This window comes from Ambystoma mexicanum, chromosome 1q (genome assembly GCF_040938575.1).
Source record: "Ambystoma mexicanum isolate Mex_15411 chromosome 1q, UKY_AmexF1_1, whole genome shotgun sequence".
NCBI classification, from domain to species: domain Eukaryota; kingdom Metazoa; phylum Chordata; class Amphibia; order Caudata; family Ambystomatidae; genus Ambystoma; species Ambystoma mexicanum.
Genome location: NC_090922.1, coordinates 178,127,079 through 178,141,402, shown reverse-complemented (window position 1 = coordinate 178,141,402; position 14,324 = coordinate 178,127,079). Strand labels below are relative to the sequence as shown.

The window sequence follows — 14,324 nt, the reverse complement described above, 5'->3', positions numbered from 1 at the left end:
TTCCACTAGATGTCGACCTATGCATAGTATGTGATCTAAGCAGATTATACAAGCATCAGAAATACAATTACTGGTGTAGGGCAAAATACATATCAAACCCCTGAAAAGAAAGGTACAGGTAAGTATTAGCACAAATGGTCCACAAAGAAAAACCCATAACTTCAGAAGTACAACCATAAGTTGTATGGGCTTTGTGCTGAAAAGTTCAGCAAAGTTCTCACACAGTTTGTGAAGCTGAAAGAAAATGAAGGCATGGTCTCAGGGGTCCAGTGAAGAGTTCCAAGTGTCAGGTGACAAGTTAATCTAATAGACATGTTGACAACTCTGAGGGCGCGTGTGAACAAGCTATACCAAAGCCAAAGTTACAAAAGTTTTTTAAAAACTTTTAAAGGGAGTTTAAAGGGCAGGTAAGTATTGCTACAACTCACCACATGTACGCCGATTCTTCATGAGACTTGGCAGGTCGCTTTTCCCGCCATTGGCCTCAGCCCTTGATCCCCAGGGGTTGCATGTTCGAGCAGCTCTCCGGTCGGTGTCTGAGGCTGGTGCAAACGTAGATGCAGGGCCCCTCAGGACAGGAATTGGCAAAGGTAAGCAATATCGGATGTCGGGCACCACAGCACGGCAACGCAAAGGGACTCACTTGTCACAGTCAGACTTTGCCTCCCATCCCGGGTCCCATTGATGCTAGGACCAAAGCATTTTGCAGAGTTAAATCTTGTAACACGATCTGAGGATCCCCAGGTTCCAGGCCTCAACTAGGAATGGTGACTTCAGCAGCACCGTAGCCCAAACTAAGAGCTGGTCAGCCACAGCATGGTCCCAGGGCTCTTCGGAAAGGCTCTTTGCAGGACTCCGAGCTGACGTCGAGAATAGATGTTCCCTCCACTCCAAGGGGCGCAGCTCCTTCGCAGGACTGCTGAAGACCGGGCTCTCCCAGGACAGCAGCAGAAGTTGGTCACCAAGCCGCCGGACAGGTCTGCAATTTCCTTCTGGGTCTTGCAGCTTGACAGTTATCTTCTTCCAGTTTCTTCCAGGATCTTTCTATAGTGGGTGCAGGTGTCTTCTTCAAAAAGGCAGTTGAGAGCAGCAGCCGCCGCTAGCCAGTGACAGATCTGCCCCACAGGCAGCAAAACTCATTCAGTCCACCCAAACACACTGACTCCAGTATGTGGATTGGGACCAGACAGTCCAAGCCCACTTCCTGGCAACAAACACACAGCCCCCGCCAGTAGCCCGCCAAAAGCATCTACTTTCCCGGGCACTGGAAGTCCATATAATGATTTTCCTGGCCTCATAGGCCAGGAAGAAGGCTAAAAGACAAGATGGCCAAAATGCAAGTGAAAGATCCCACCACTAGCCACAGTTAGTAGCCAAACGTGCCAAGTATAAAATGCAAAAGTCCCAATAAGTAGAAAAAAGTAACTGCTGTCACCAGACTGTCCATTTAGCATACCTAGAATAACCAAATATCCTCTGAGTGTTAGTCTAGAGCAAACAAAGTGTTCTGCATTGGAAGATGCTTAGTACAAGGATAAAAGTTATCACAAGTGATAAGTTACTAAAAGTAGTAAAGTAATGAGATTAAGGGAAACAATTTTTCCCAGTACTGACAGCCTGAAGTACATGTCAGATGAGCAAAAGCCAGTGTAGTGAAGTTTCGGGCTTCACTGCACTGTAAAAAGAACAGGACAGATACAAAAATAAAAGCAAAATGTCCATAGAAATGGAAGGAAAGGTGCAGTAAAGAGGAATCTTTCCTAACAGTCAGGCTGCAGCCAGAAGGATGTCCACGCTGGCTTGCCACAGATGCAGTCCTGAGATGGAGTAGCAGCACTGTCCCAAGGACTTTGTTGTCTTTGGAGAGGCAGCTGGAGGTGGCTCCAGTGGAGGAAAATAACGAAGACAATGGTTTAGAATATGAGCGCATAGTCACCAAAGAGGAATGAATGGGGCTGCAGGTGGGAGGCAAGGAGGATTGGCTCCCCGTCCATCAGTCTAAACCTGCTGCCCAACTTCTTATTTATGTATTTTTACATTTGTATAGCGCGCTGACCCCGGAGGCATCCCAGAGCTTTCGCGCCAACGGCAAGACATCCTTCTGGAGGGGGATGCCAGATCAGCTCATGGTGCATTTCCCCCAAGACCGCTGCTAGCACACCCGACTCATGAGGCTTCATCGCCCCTATCCCCCAACACCTTTTCACAGACCGAGGGGAATCCGGACCCTGGGACACAGGAGCTGGCGGTCTACCCCACAGATCCGGAGCCGCAGACAGGTCCAGCAGCTGTTGAGGGGGGAGGTGATGGTACAGGAGGCGGTAGGGTCTGAACCGGTGGAGGAACCGGCACCAGGAGCGCAGGAGGAACGGGAGTACCACCCAGAGAAGGGAGCCGGGGCGGCGCCACCTGCGGGAGGACCTACAAAATGTCCTTCAGGAGCCCCTTCACCTGAGGGGAACGCATGAGGAAGAGGAAGTTTCGAAGAAGCGGGCCTCACAAGCCGTGGGGTCCAGCCCTCCAAGGTATTGAGCCTCTTGCTTCTGGTCAAAGCACGGACGTGCCACGTATTCTGCATACGCCCGAGGGGTAATTACTTGGATAGCAACACATGCCCCCTTTGTTATTACAGTCCACTGTGGAGTCGGATCGGAGGATGGTGGCGATACAGGGACTGATAGAAAATAGTGAGTTGTGTGTAATTAATACAACTGCCCCGGACCAGGATACAGTGGCCTATTTCAGGACCTTATATAGTATAGTGAGCCCGTAACTCAGAGCTGCAGTGATTTGGGGAGGAGAATTTAATTGCAAGCTGGACCCCAGGGTGGACAGATCAGGCAAGAAGTTAGATAAACCTACCCCTGCAGCCAAAACTTTGAGGACTCTGGAGGATATATGGAGGCATAGCAAAAACAAAGAGGTGATGGCTGGAAGGTTTAGAATTAATCTTAACCACTGGCAATGCTCTGGGCAACCCTCCAGACCACCGTTCTTCGCCTGCCAAGCCATTACAGAAGGGAAAGACCATATGCAAATCAGGCTTGGCCCCACCCCAAAAGGGGCAGTCCAGCCCGAACTGCTAGGCCACATCCCTTCTGCACGAGACCACAAGCATCCCCAAACATGTTTCGCCCTTGTTGGGGCTCATCAGTGAGGAGTAGCTTGGGTCTCTAGGCCCAGCAGGCACGGGACCCACGTCTGGGCATACCCGTCCCACTTGGGGTGACATAGCAAAAACAAAGGTGATGGCTGGAAGGTTTAGAATTAATCTTAACCACTGGCAATGCTCTGGGCAACCCTCCAGACCACCGTTCTTCGCCTGCCAAGCCATTACAGAAGGGAAAGACCATATGCAAATCAGGCTTGGCCCCACCCCAAAAGGGGCAGTCCAGCCCGAACTGCTAGGCCACATCCCTTCTGCACGAGACCACAAGCATCCCCTTTGGGGGTGGGACCAAGCCTGATTTGCATATGGTTTTTCCCTTCTGTAATGGCTTGGCAGGCGAAGAACGATGGTCTGGAGGGTTGCCCAGAGCAATGCCAGAGGTCAAGATTTATTCTAAAGCTTCCAGCCATCAACTCTTTTGTTTTGCGGATATATGGAGGCTACTTCATCCACATGAAAGACATTCTCATTACTCGGCCACGCAAAGATTGTACACACAACTAGACTATACGTTTGCTACATCAGAGCTGACAGGGGAGCTAGTGCGAAGTGAGGGTCCTCTCAGACCACTCGCCATTGATCTTAACATGGCAATACTTGCCTCCTAGAGCTAGGATCCCAACGTGGCGGCTTAGAGCCGAAGCACTGAAAAGACACAATGTTCAGGGAGGACATGAGAAAGGAAATTGTAGAATACTTTAAGAACACTGGAAGCATCGATTTGGCTGGCACTCTGTGGGAGGCATTTAAGGTGGTGGTGAGGGGAGCGGTTATATCCAAGTCCAAAGGGCTACAAGGAGGCATAACGCAGGAGTTTCAAAAGGCAGAGGCGAAATTAGAGGCAATTATGCGGAAAGAAGATCACTCCCTTGAGGATGCCGAAACCATAAATCAACGATCAGAGCAATAAAGGGGGAGAATGGACAGATACTGGATACCCCAAGAGGGCATGAACAGGGGGGTTCCCTGAGTTTTATCAACTATATGAAAACGTTGAAGAGGGTGAATGGAACGAGATGATGGAAACAGAGGATATTGACTTACCTAAAGTGAGTGTTGAGGAAAGAGAACCTAGAAGCCCCAATCACAGTAGAGGAACTAGAGGCAGTAATCAAGTTATTACCTACTAATAAGGCCCTGGGAACAGACGGACTCCCCAGTGAGTTCTACAAAACGTGTAAGATGGAGGTGCGCCCCCCCCACATCCCTCCCTGCTACTGGCAATGGTGAATGAAGCATTTGAAACGGAGGCACTACCAGAATCCCTCAGGGAGACAACTATTATCCTGCTTCTCAAACTTAACAAGCCAAGCATGGACTGCGGGTCGTATAGACCACTATCCATGCTGAACCAGGAGAGCAAGATACTCACGGCTGTGTTGGAAAATAGGCTGAGACAGGTGATTAACAAACTCATACATCCTGACCAGACCGAATATGTTCGCACAGAAGCATTTCCAACAATCTTAGGAGGCTCCACTGTGTCAGAGCAGACGGAAGGGGACTAGCATGAAGTTGCAATTATCTCATTAGATGCGGTAAAGGCCTTCAACTGTCAAATGGCCCTGGCTGATGGCAGCCCTAAAAGAATACGGAATAGGGCCAGGGTACCTGAAGTGGGTGAAACTACTGTACAGCACATCACTAGCCAGGGTCAAGACGGGAGCAATTATCTCGGAGAGGTGGCAGCTAAGTAGGGGCACCAGACATGGCTGCCCTTGGTCCCCGATGTTTATTCTCGCACTAGAAAATGTGTGGGAGCGAGGGGCCAGCAGGCCCCCTACATCCTTCACTTCTCAGTACAAGACTCGGACCAAGTGCCTCCAGTAGTAGGTTCGCCCCTTGCCCTTATGCGATGTTAACTTTGAGTTACATTCGCGTAGATGGGACCACTGAGCAGGACACAGGGAATCCATTTTTGTACCCTCTTTCGACTCCATCTTGGTAACCGGGCCTCACTGCGATAGTACGAAATGCTTCTCTCCCTTTTCCCGCAGCAGCCAGGCTCAGAGCACATGGCCCCCACCCTCGTCCCAACTCGGACTGGAAAACTCTGCAGCCCCATTCTCACGCTGAAGCCAGAGGTGCTTGCAACAAACAATAAATGTAACACATCTTTCTTCCTCTAAGATCACTGTCCTGCATGTGAACAGACATGAGCTAAGCGCATATCTCATCCATCTCCACAAAAGTGTCCTTTCCCTCTTACCCTCGCCAGTGGAAACTTACTGCCACTCTAACCGTGTCCCTGCAAGATATTCCTTTCATGCACCAGACCGTTGACCGTGCCGTGATGCCCACCCAGCAGACCCCTAACTAACATTAAACCTCTGCTGAAGTATATCGTACCCAGTACTAACAAATGTCACATACCTGAGATTCTTGCACGTGTGGACATACACTCTGGGTATTGTATTATAGTGGTCAAGACCCCCTAACCTATGACTTGTATAATCCAAATGTTATAGATGATAGACACTTGAATGACTTTTATAGAAGACATGATAAACTACTGAGAGTCTTTTGAATCACTAATATTTAGTGCATGCATTATAGAGAATGAGTTATGGTAGCTTAGATAGGGACCACCGTGTCTCACAACGACCTGACCTTCACCCATCCGGAATACAGATGTCCGACGTTCATCCTCCAGCCAACCGAGCAACCAACCAGGACGACGAGACGATGCCCACACCTAAAACACCACCCCAGTTGACCAATCCGGGTCCATCATAGTATCATATGTTAGACACCTTTTTTGTGCCTGTATAATGTGATGTCACATTAACTTTGTCAGAGCGGTCTCAGATCTAGATAAACTTTTCCTTGAACTCTCGCAGCCTGCTCTCTTTTTCCTTATTCCCTGTCCGGGGAGGGTCCATTTTATTTTCTTGCACGTGTGAGACAGGGAGGGCACAAACATTTGGTGACCCCCTGCGACGTGATTCGAAGAGGAACGACAGGAGCATCGGCTGGCATATCGGCAGCAGGGCAATCGGCTGAACCATCGACAGCGCCCAAACTAATGATAACAGATGCTCCAGCTTACGAACTTTTGTCAGAATATGAACTGAAGAGAAAACTGTCACGGAGCAAAAGATCCTCCAACTATATCTCATCCGAATCATCGAAACCCCTTGCGGAGATCCCGCAGAAATACAAGCTCTTTTCATCAGCAGAGACATTTTTCGCCTCACTTCTTGTCCCGGGACTGCAAGCACGAACAAACGCCAAATGGTTGCAGATAGCCAGTTGGATGAGCTCCCAGCGCACCAACGACACGGAAGAAGGGTTCAACGTTATAAAAATAGAGCTCCACGCACTGCGCCCAATGACAATGCAAAACAGATATGTCCTAGATCTCCTCACGGCGATGGACTGTGGTGTTTGCCGAAAAATGGGGGGGGGGGGGGGGGGAGCGGCGTGTTGCACGTTCGTGCCAACTGAAGGTGCTGAGAAAGGGACACTCACATGTGATAACAGCAGTACACAATTTAGGAGAGAGGATGAGAACAGAAGGAGGCGCAGAGGAAAGCACATGGTTCGACAATCTGTTTAGCTGGATACCATCATGGGTAAACGTGGCAATGAAAATACTCGTCCCCATCATCGTCTTTGTGCTCTTATTCTTCTGTGTGTGCCAACTGGGACTCCGGTGTTGTGAAAAAAGCATGCCTACCTCAGCTATGGTGGTAACAATGGGCCGATCGACAACGTATGTTTGACATGTTATGCATTCTACAACAAATTTTGACAAGTGTTCCTGTAAATTGGGGACGAACCAATGTTCCTGGATGTCTGCGGCAATGTGTTTTGTTACATGGCCGGGGAAGTGCAGCTGTTGGAATGCTACTTCTAATAATTCTACGGGCATCGCCACCTTTCCTGTTGTCTCCTGCCTCCAAATGAGGTCTTTGGCTGATTGTTTACATCCCTGTTTATTCCACAATTTTTGCTCTTCCTGTGGTGCTCTCTTTTGTAATTCTATTATTTGTGCTATTGGGATATTACTGTAGGATTCTTCTAGTGGTCCTGTACTGGCTGCCTTTACAATGCATTCGTGTGTAGGTGTTGTATTGAAATACGAGGCTTCCTTCGCTGCCGCGTCGGCTGCCGCGTTTCCCCATTGAGATGGCGTCTGTGTTGTTGGTATGGGCTTGGCACTTCAATGCCACTATGGACGGTACTAGAATTGCATCTATTAACTCATTCAATAATTTTGCGTGCTGTACTGGAGAGCCATCTGCCCGCCTGAACACCCTTCTACGCCATCGTGACAACCCCGAATGGACTGTGGTAGTTCCATATGCTGAATTTGAGTATATAGTTACTGCGCATCCTTTGGCTGTGCGCAATGCCTCAATCAGTGCAGTTAGTTCAGCTGCCTGTGCAGAGTAATGGGATGGGAGGCGTTTTTGGACAATCGTTTCATAGCCATCTTCCGCCATGCGCACTACCGCCATCCCTACGTGTCTTTCCCCGGTTTCTGGGTTTATTGATGCCAACCCATCTATGAAATATATTTCTCCCTCCTCCAGGGCATTTTCACTTGCTTTTGGAATGTCATCACCCTCCCCCTCATAGGTGGCACAATCGTGTTCCTGTATGTCCTCTGTTGTACATGGCTCTGTAATAAATGTTGCTGGATTCACTGTCTTGCATCTGACCAAATGTACATTGGGGCTAGAAATTATTTCATATGCGGTTGCCCTCTGGGTTGTCTGGGTTAATTTTGATCGCTCGAGAATTGCAAATAAGGAATGCTCTGCATATAGCGTTACTGAACATCCCATCGAATGGTGGCACTCTTTTCAATCGCGAAGGCCGCAGCTACGAGAGCCTGTTCGCACGCAAAGTGGCCTTGCATTACTGGATCTAGTGTTCCGCTATAATAAGCCAATGGTTTGTGACCTAGTGATGTCTTTTGTGTCAGTACTGCTGTCATTAGCGTACCAGTACAGTGTGAGAACAAGAAAAATTCCCCCTCAATCTGGGTTCGCAAGAACTGGGGCATGGGCAATAATCTTTTAGTCTGAAATATTGTGTCATCATTTCCTGTGTCCATTTTATTGGGGCACTGTTCTTTTGTGCCTCTTTTAATGCTTGCAGCAATGGGCGTGTGTACGTCGCGTAATCGAGGATCCAAGCTCGGCAATAGTTACATATGCCAGCGATCTATCTGAGACAACAATATGAAAGGTGGGAATCTACACGAAAGGAGGGTCACATTTAATATCAAATTATGCGGACGATGTTACTATACTTGAGGTACCCAGGGGAAAACCTGCAATATATCTTAAAAATGGAGCGATTTGCATTTCTCTCTGGCATTACAGTTAACCCGAAAGAGTCGTGTATATTCCCCTTGGGGAGAAAAAAAGGGATTTTGCAGGAACATTTACCAGCATTACATGTACCTTGGGAGACTAGAACCTTTAGGTATCTGTGGATTGACGTCTATCATAGGGTGGAGACTGATATAAATATAATACAGAAAAGGCAGAGCCACATTGAGAACAGCAGGAGATTCTGGGCTAAGGCCATGGTAGGGAGGGTGGCACTGCTGAAGATGGTAGTATTGCTGAGACGGTTACACTTTTATGGGAACATACCACATATATTACCCAAACGATTCTTTGTTAAACTGCAGAGCATATGTAGAGGGTTCATATGGCACAATACCAGGAATAGAATAGCCCTGTGGAAACTGCAGAATACGTATGATAAAGGGGGCATACAATTGCCCAACTAAGGTCTATTATCTGGCCAGCCAATTACAATATGTGGCTAAATGGTTGTCCGAAGACTCAACATCGGAGTCCAGATTGTTGAGGTCCGAATGTGCTCCGTTCTCTCTGAAAGAATGCACATGGCTGCCAAAACCAGAGCTAAAAGTGTGCACGAGGAGTTAGAACTGGGATGGAAGATGTGGCGTAAGGCTTGCCAAGCCATGGAAAGCCCAACCCAGTGTTCCCCGCAGGAGCCGCTCGTGGCACTGACCGGAGGGGAGGAGCAACTGAGGAAGATGATTCATACGCATTGGGAACTGGTGGGCGTGGCAACGCTGGGAGATGTATGGCAAGAGGGGAAGGTAATGGAATTTAACATAGGGCAGTCCATTACTTACACTAGATTGGTACAGCGGGTGAAGGAGACATGGTCCGAAATGGTGCTGAAAGACCAACCCGGCCATAGAAACAATTCATGATATCTCGGGGGGTGGGTGGAAGGGAGGGGACGAGGTCTCTTGAATCTATGAACTGCTGATGTCTAGGGTGGGAAAGTAAGTGACCCAGCTGAGACGACCTGGGAAGAGGAAGCCGGGGTACCCATGCATGATGGGTTCTGTGGGAGAGGGTCCAGAGATATCATTAAAAAGTGTCTAGGAAAACGAGGCTGCAACAGATCCAGCTATATGTTACCCACAGAGCAGACATGACCCACCAGAGGATTGCTCGATTTAAGAGCGCAGAAACACAAACATGTCCCAAATGTGGGGAAGTGAACGCAGGAATGATGTTCTGGGCATGCACGGAAATTGGGAAATTCTGGGGAGAAGTAGCCCACTGCTTAGCCGAAAAGGGGATCATGCTTGATGTGGAATATGTGTGGGCATGCATGGTGGGGGGCTTTTCCAGACCGTTCAAACTAAGACACGTGAGTAAACTCAAGGACCTGGCCTACATACTTGCCAAGCGCAGAAGTGCCATGGGTTGGAAAGCAAACGGGCCAAGGGTAGAGGTCTGGTGGTATGATCTCCAGAAATGGGCAGAGGCGAAAATGGCGGCATGGAATGAGGCCACACTGTCTGGGACTACCCAAGCCTGCCGAAGTGAACACAATTCCGCTGGGAATACAGAGGTGGGGGAACCCCTAGAGGAAACATCGGCGGAGAGTGGAGTAGGCTCGAGTTAAGGGGGAGGGAAATGGGGAGACAGTGGATGTTACATGATATTGTACATGATGTTTGAAGCAATATGACATGCACTTTTGGGTTTGTGTTGTAAAAACGTATCAAAATTGTTTAAAAAAAAAATCATGGACGTGTCTGGTGCATGTGGCCATATGGCTGAGATGGGTAGATGTACCCCTTCGGGGCTCAAGAAACCTGCAACGTACAATCCGCTGCGGCTTCCAGAGGGAAGGGGGCTAGAAACATCCTGCAAAGCCCATTCGATGGCCGAAAGCACTGGCAGGCACTGAGCTGGATCCAAGACTGCTGCTTGCTTAGCAGGCTCTGCCACGTGCCACTCTTGCCATTTTGAAGCCTTGCACATTGCTCTGGGCGGGAGGGCGCCAAGGGAGGCCTCAGACACGAGAGGATACGGCATGGGTCTTGTACCCGAAGCAGAGGCATTGACCTCATAGAACACTGGTAGGCGATGAGCCCACGGTTGGACGGCCATAGTTGTAGCGCCCTGACAGACAACTTCAGAGCGAGCTCCGGTAGGCTGGATGCCCCTGGCACCTGTGCCGGTAGCCATGCTGGATCTAGCAGAGGACAGACTCCAACGATCCCTTACCCCCCAGGGGTAGAAGAGGACGAGACGAACTTGATCGCCCCTTTGAGGACAGCCTGGTAGGGACTCTCTGCTTGGGAGGCGGTAGCCTTAGAGGACTCTGTCCTGCCACAACCTGAATCCAAGGAACCCCTGATCCGTGGGAACGCCGGGGGAAGGAGTTGCTGCACTGTTGGCCTGTGCTGAACAGAGGTCCTACCTTGTCTTGACGAGAGGTCCTGGAGACGAAGACCTTAACGTGGGGCGGAGAAGTGTGGAAGATCTCACCATCGCGACAAACTATTCTTCAATGCTGTGACCGAGAGCACTGCAGGCTGAACACAAGTCCCATAGGTGGTCGGGTCCCAAACACTCAAGACAGAGTGCATGGGGGTCCGACGCCGGGAAAGAGCAGTCGCATGAGGCACATCTCGTGAAGCCTCCCGCGGCCAACATGCGCCAGTGGCGGTGAGGCACTGATGGGAAGTGAAATAAGAATTGAAAAAAACAAACAGGGAGCAAGTGGACAGCTAAAGAAATCTCTGGGCAGGCAGGTTCGACACCATCTGTGTGGAAAAAGGGACTAAGGTGAGGCGCTGGAGGGAGGGGAATCGGTGGGGCGTCCGTGAGTTCGCGCCCTGCGTTCTGTGCTACATTTAAAGGGGAAGCTCAATTTCACTGCCAAAGGTTAGGTTACCGTCCCATGTTGGGGGACACCCTATTAGGATGGAAGAAAGGGGACGGGACGTAGGAGTATACATTAATTTGGGAAACAATGTAGGTATCCACCATACAGTTTTAATGTGATGCAACTTTGTCGTTTCATATCTCACTGCAAGAGTTAGCACTGACTGCCATGCTATTTCCGTTAGCATAACAAATATGCAGTTACTTATACCGTTCCTAACACCTTGCCAAAATTACTGTCACATGGAGGCTAGTGAAATTAGTTTGACCCCGACAAGGAAAGCATGCCCCTAAAGTGAAACATTTTGGATGTGCTCCCATCTCTTAAACCTCTGGCTTCTGGTTCTTTATCAATTGAAAGCATTAGCTACCACAAAGTCAGTAAATCAATATTAAAATCTCAACATTACGTACTTGTAAACCGGGTATACATTTTACTAAAAGATATTTGGAGACCATTACCAGTGATCATGCCTCTTCTCATTACTGGCCACCTGCTGCTGATTTATTGCCTGTGGCTGGGGTGGTTGCTGCTCTGTTTCATTACTTTGATGCTCCGTGGATCCAAAACTCTGGCTCGCCAAGACAAAAGGACGTTTCTGAATGTTGAACTTTAAGCCCCCAGTCCCAGGTGCTTCTGTGAATAAAGATTAGAAAACTTCAGAAAAGTACAGGGGTCTTCCCTAAGCCCAGTTTTCAAGGTGCAAGACAAACCTACCTACAACTAGCCAACAGGGTTCCCTGGAGTGCTCCTGACTCTTGAAATATTAAACAGAGCTGAGCAGTCGACAATGCACACTTAAAGCAACATGGTGGTACAGTGCATAAAATTCAAACAAGGAATTTTCACCCAATGTTCGTCAAATATATGTACTATGCAAAAAAAGCAGAACAAGTTACTTACCCTTGGTAACGTTCTTTCGAATGGATGTTCCTCAACAGGAGCATCCAGTCGTAAGAACATTACCAGGGGTAAGAAACGTGTTCTTCGAATGGATTGTGTCCTCCCACGTATACCTAATTATTTTAGACTCCCAAAGAAGCATTATGTCTTGGAGGAGGGAGTACAAATTCTCAGATTTAGGATTTGTCATGGACTGAATGAAGGAAGGCTTCAAATCCTCCTTCCTGGTTAGAGGCTGAATCCAGACAATATTTAGTAAATGTGTGCATGTTATGACCAGATGGCTGCCGCACAAATGCCTTTTATAGGCACCCCTGTGAAATGAGCTCTCAGGCCTTCTGGGGGATCTTTCCCAGCAAATCTGTAGCATTACGCAATTGCAAGAATTATCCACCTGGACAGTTTGGTTTGTAACTTAAAACCCCAGTTTGTGTCCAGTGTACCCAATGAAAAGCTGGTCATGATTACATATTTTCGCCATTCTTGAAACACAAAAGCTCAAAGCCCTTCTGGGATCAAGCCTATGCAGCCTTTCCACTTCCTTCCCAGGATGAGGCGGATATAATGTAGGAAGCACAATTTTCTTGCATACATGAAAATCTGATCAATCTAGAGCCCCAGATTTGAAAGGACACCACAACACCACCACCACCACCACCACCACCACACTTCGTATTGCACTGAAAAGGGTCCACATACTTTTCCCTGCACCAACTGCAGATTTTGTTCCAACGGCAGCAGTACAAGGATTGCGTTGCTGGCCGCCTGGCTGAAAGCAAACTCTCCATTATGCCATCCAGTAGGTCCCAATCCTTGTATCTCAACCTCTCAGAAACCATGAGTGAAGGTTGCATGTCTTGACCACTGGATGGAGAACCAGGCCCTCCTCTTGCAAGAGACTGTCCTCTTTGTGGAAGACCCAATGGAGGGAAGATGGACACATCCAGAAAGTCCGGGTACCACATCCTCCTGGCCCAATCCGGGGCAATTAGGATAATGGATTTCCCAAACTTTCTCAGCCTCCTGATCACGTGAGGAATGATAGGCACAGGAAGAAACGCGTAACAGGAGTGGAAATTCCCTGTCCACTACTAACGCGTCTCCTAGAGCTCTTGTTGGAGCAAATTCCCTGGAGCAGAAAGTGTGCACTTCCGGTTGACACCGGTCACAAACAGATCCACTTGTGGGGATCCTCAAAGGGCGAAATATCGAACTTCCTGAGCTAGTTCCCACTAGTGGGAGACTGCTCTGCATGCCTAAAGCGTCTGCCGCAGTGTTCTCCTCTCCGGCTAGGTGAACTACAGACGGGGAGATTCCTTCTTGAATTGCCCAGAATCAGAGCTTTATTGCTTCTCTGCACAGTAGTAGTGACCCTACACCTTTTGTTGAGGTAGTACATGGCCACTGTGTTGTCCGTCATTATCAGGACATTCTTTCCCCGTACAGAGGGCAGAAAGACCATCATCGCTAGTCTGATTGCCCTCGGCTCCAAAAGGTTTATGGGCAGTTTGGACTCCGATGGAGACCAATGCCCACCGATTGTCAGATCATTGAGGAGTCCATAACTGTAACCTCTGGCCATGGTTGCCAAAAAAGTGTCTTCCTTCAGAATGTTGTCCTCACAAGCCCACCACAGGAGATCCTGTGTGACTGTTGGGACCTGAAGGAGTTCCGTCATCCTGCCCAGGAATTCAGACCACTGTGTCCAGAGGACACATTGGAGGAATCGCATTCTCATGTGAGCCACAGATGAGCAATCTCAGAAAAATCAAAGGCTGGAAGACACTGGGCACTCGGAATTTGGCAACCATCTGCAGAATGCGTTGAGCCCGCACCTTGGGTGGCGAGGCTTATCCCAAGGATGCATACAGGACTGCTCCGAGGACCTGGAATCTTTGAGATGGTATCATGTAGGACTTCTTGTAATTGAGGGAGAAGCCCAGTCTGAAGTGAGTGGCAGGCTATGCTGCGATGTTCCAGGGCCTGTTTGGGAGACCATGCCCTGATCATCCAATAGCCCAGGTCGGGGTAGACATGAAGCCCCCTCTCCTGAGACTCGCTGCCA

At 48.9% G+C, this 14,324-nt stretch overlaps 1 protein-coding gene across 1 annotated transcript in view; it reads right to left on the bottom strand.

Annotated features, from left to right (window-relative positions):
* Positions 1–14,324, bottom strand: part of LENG8 (leukocyte receptor cluster member 8) — a 381,640-nt gene that overhangs the window by 257,961 nt on the left and 109,355 nt on the right. Inside the window, exon 6 of the mRNA XM_069636827.1 lies at positions 11,818–11,992. Coding sequence (XP_069492928.1) covers positions 11,818–11,992 — 175 coding nt within the window. The remainder of the gene's footprint in view (positions 1–11,817; positions 11,993–14,324) is intronic.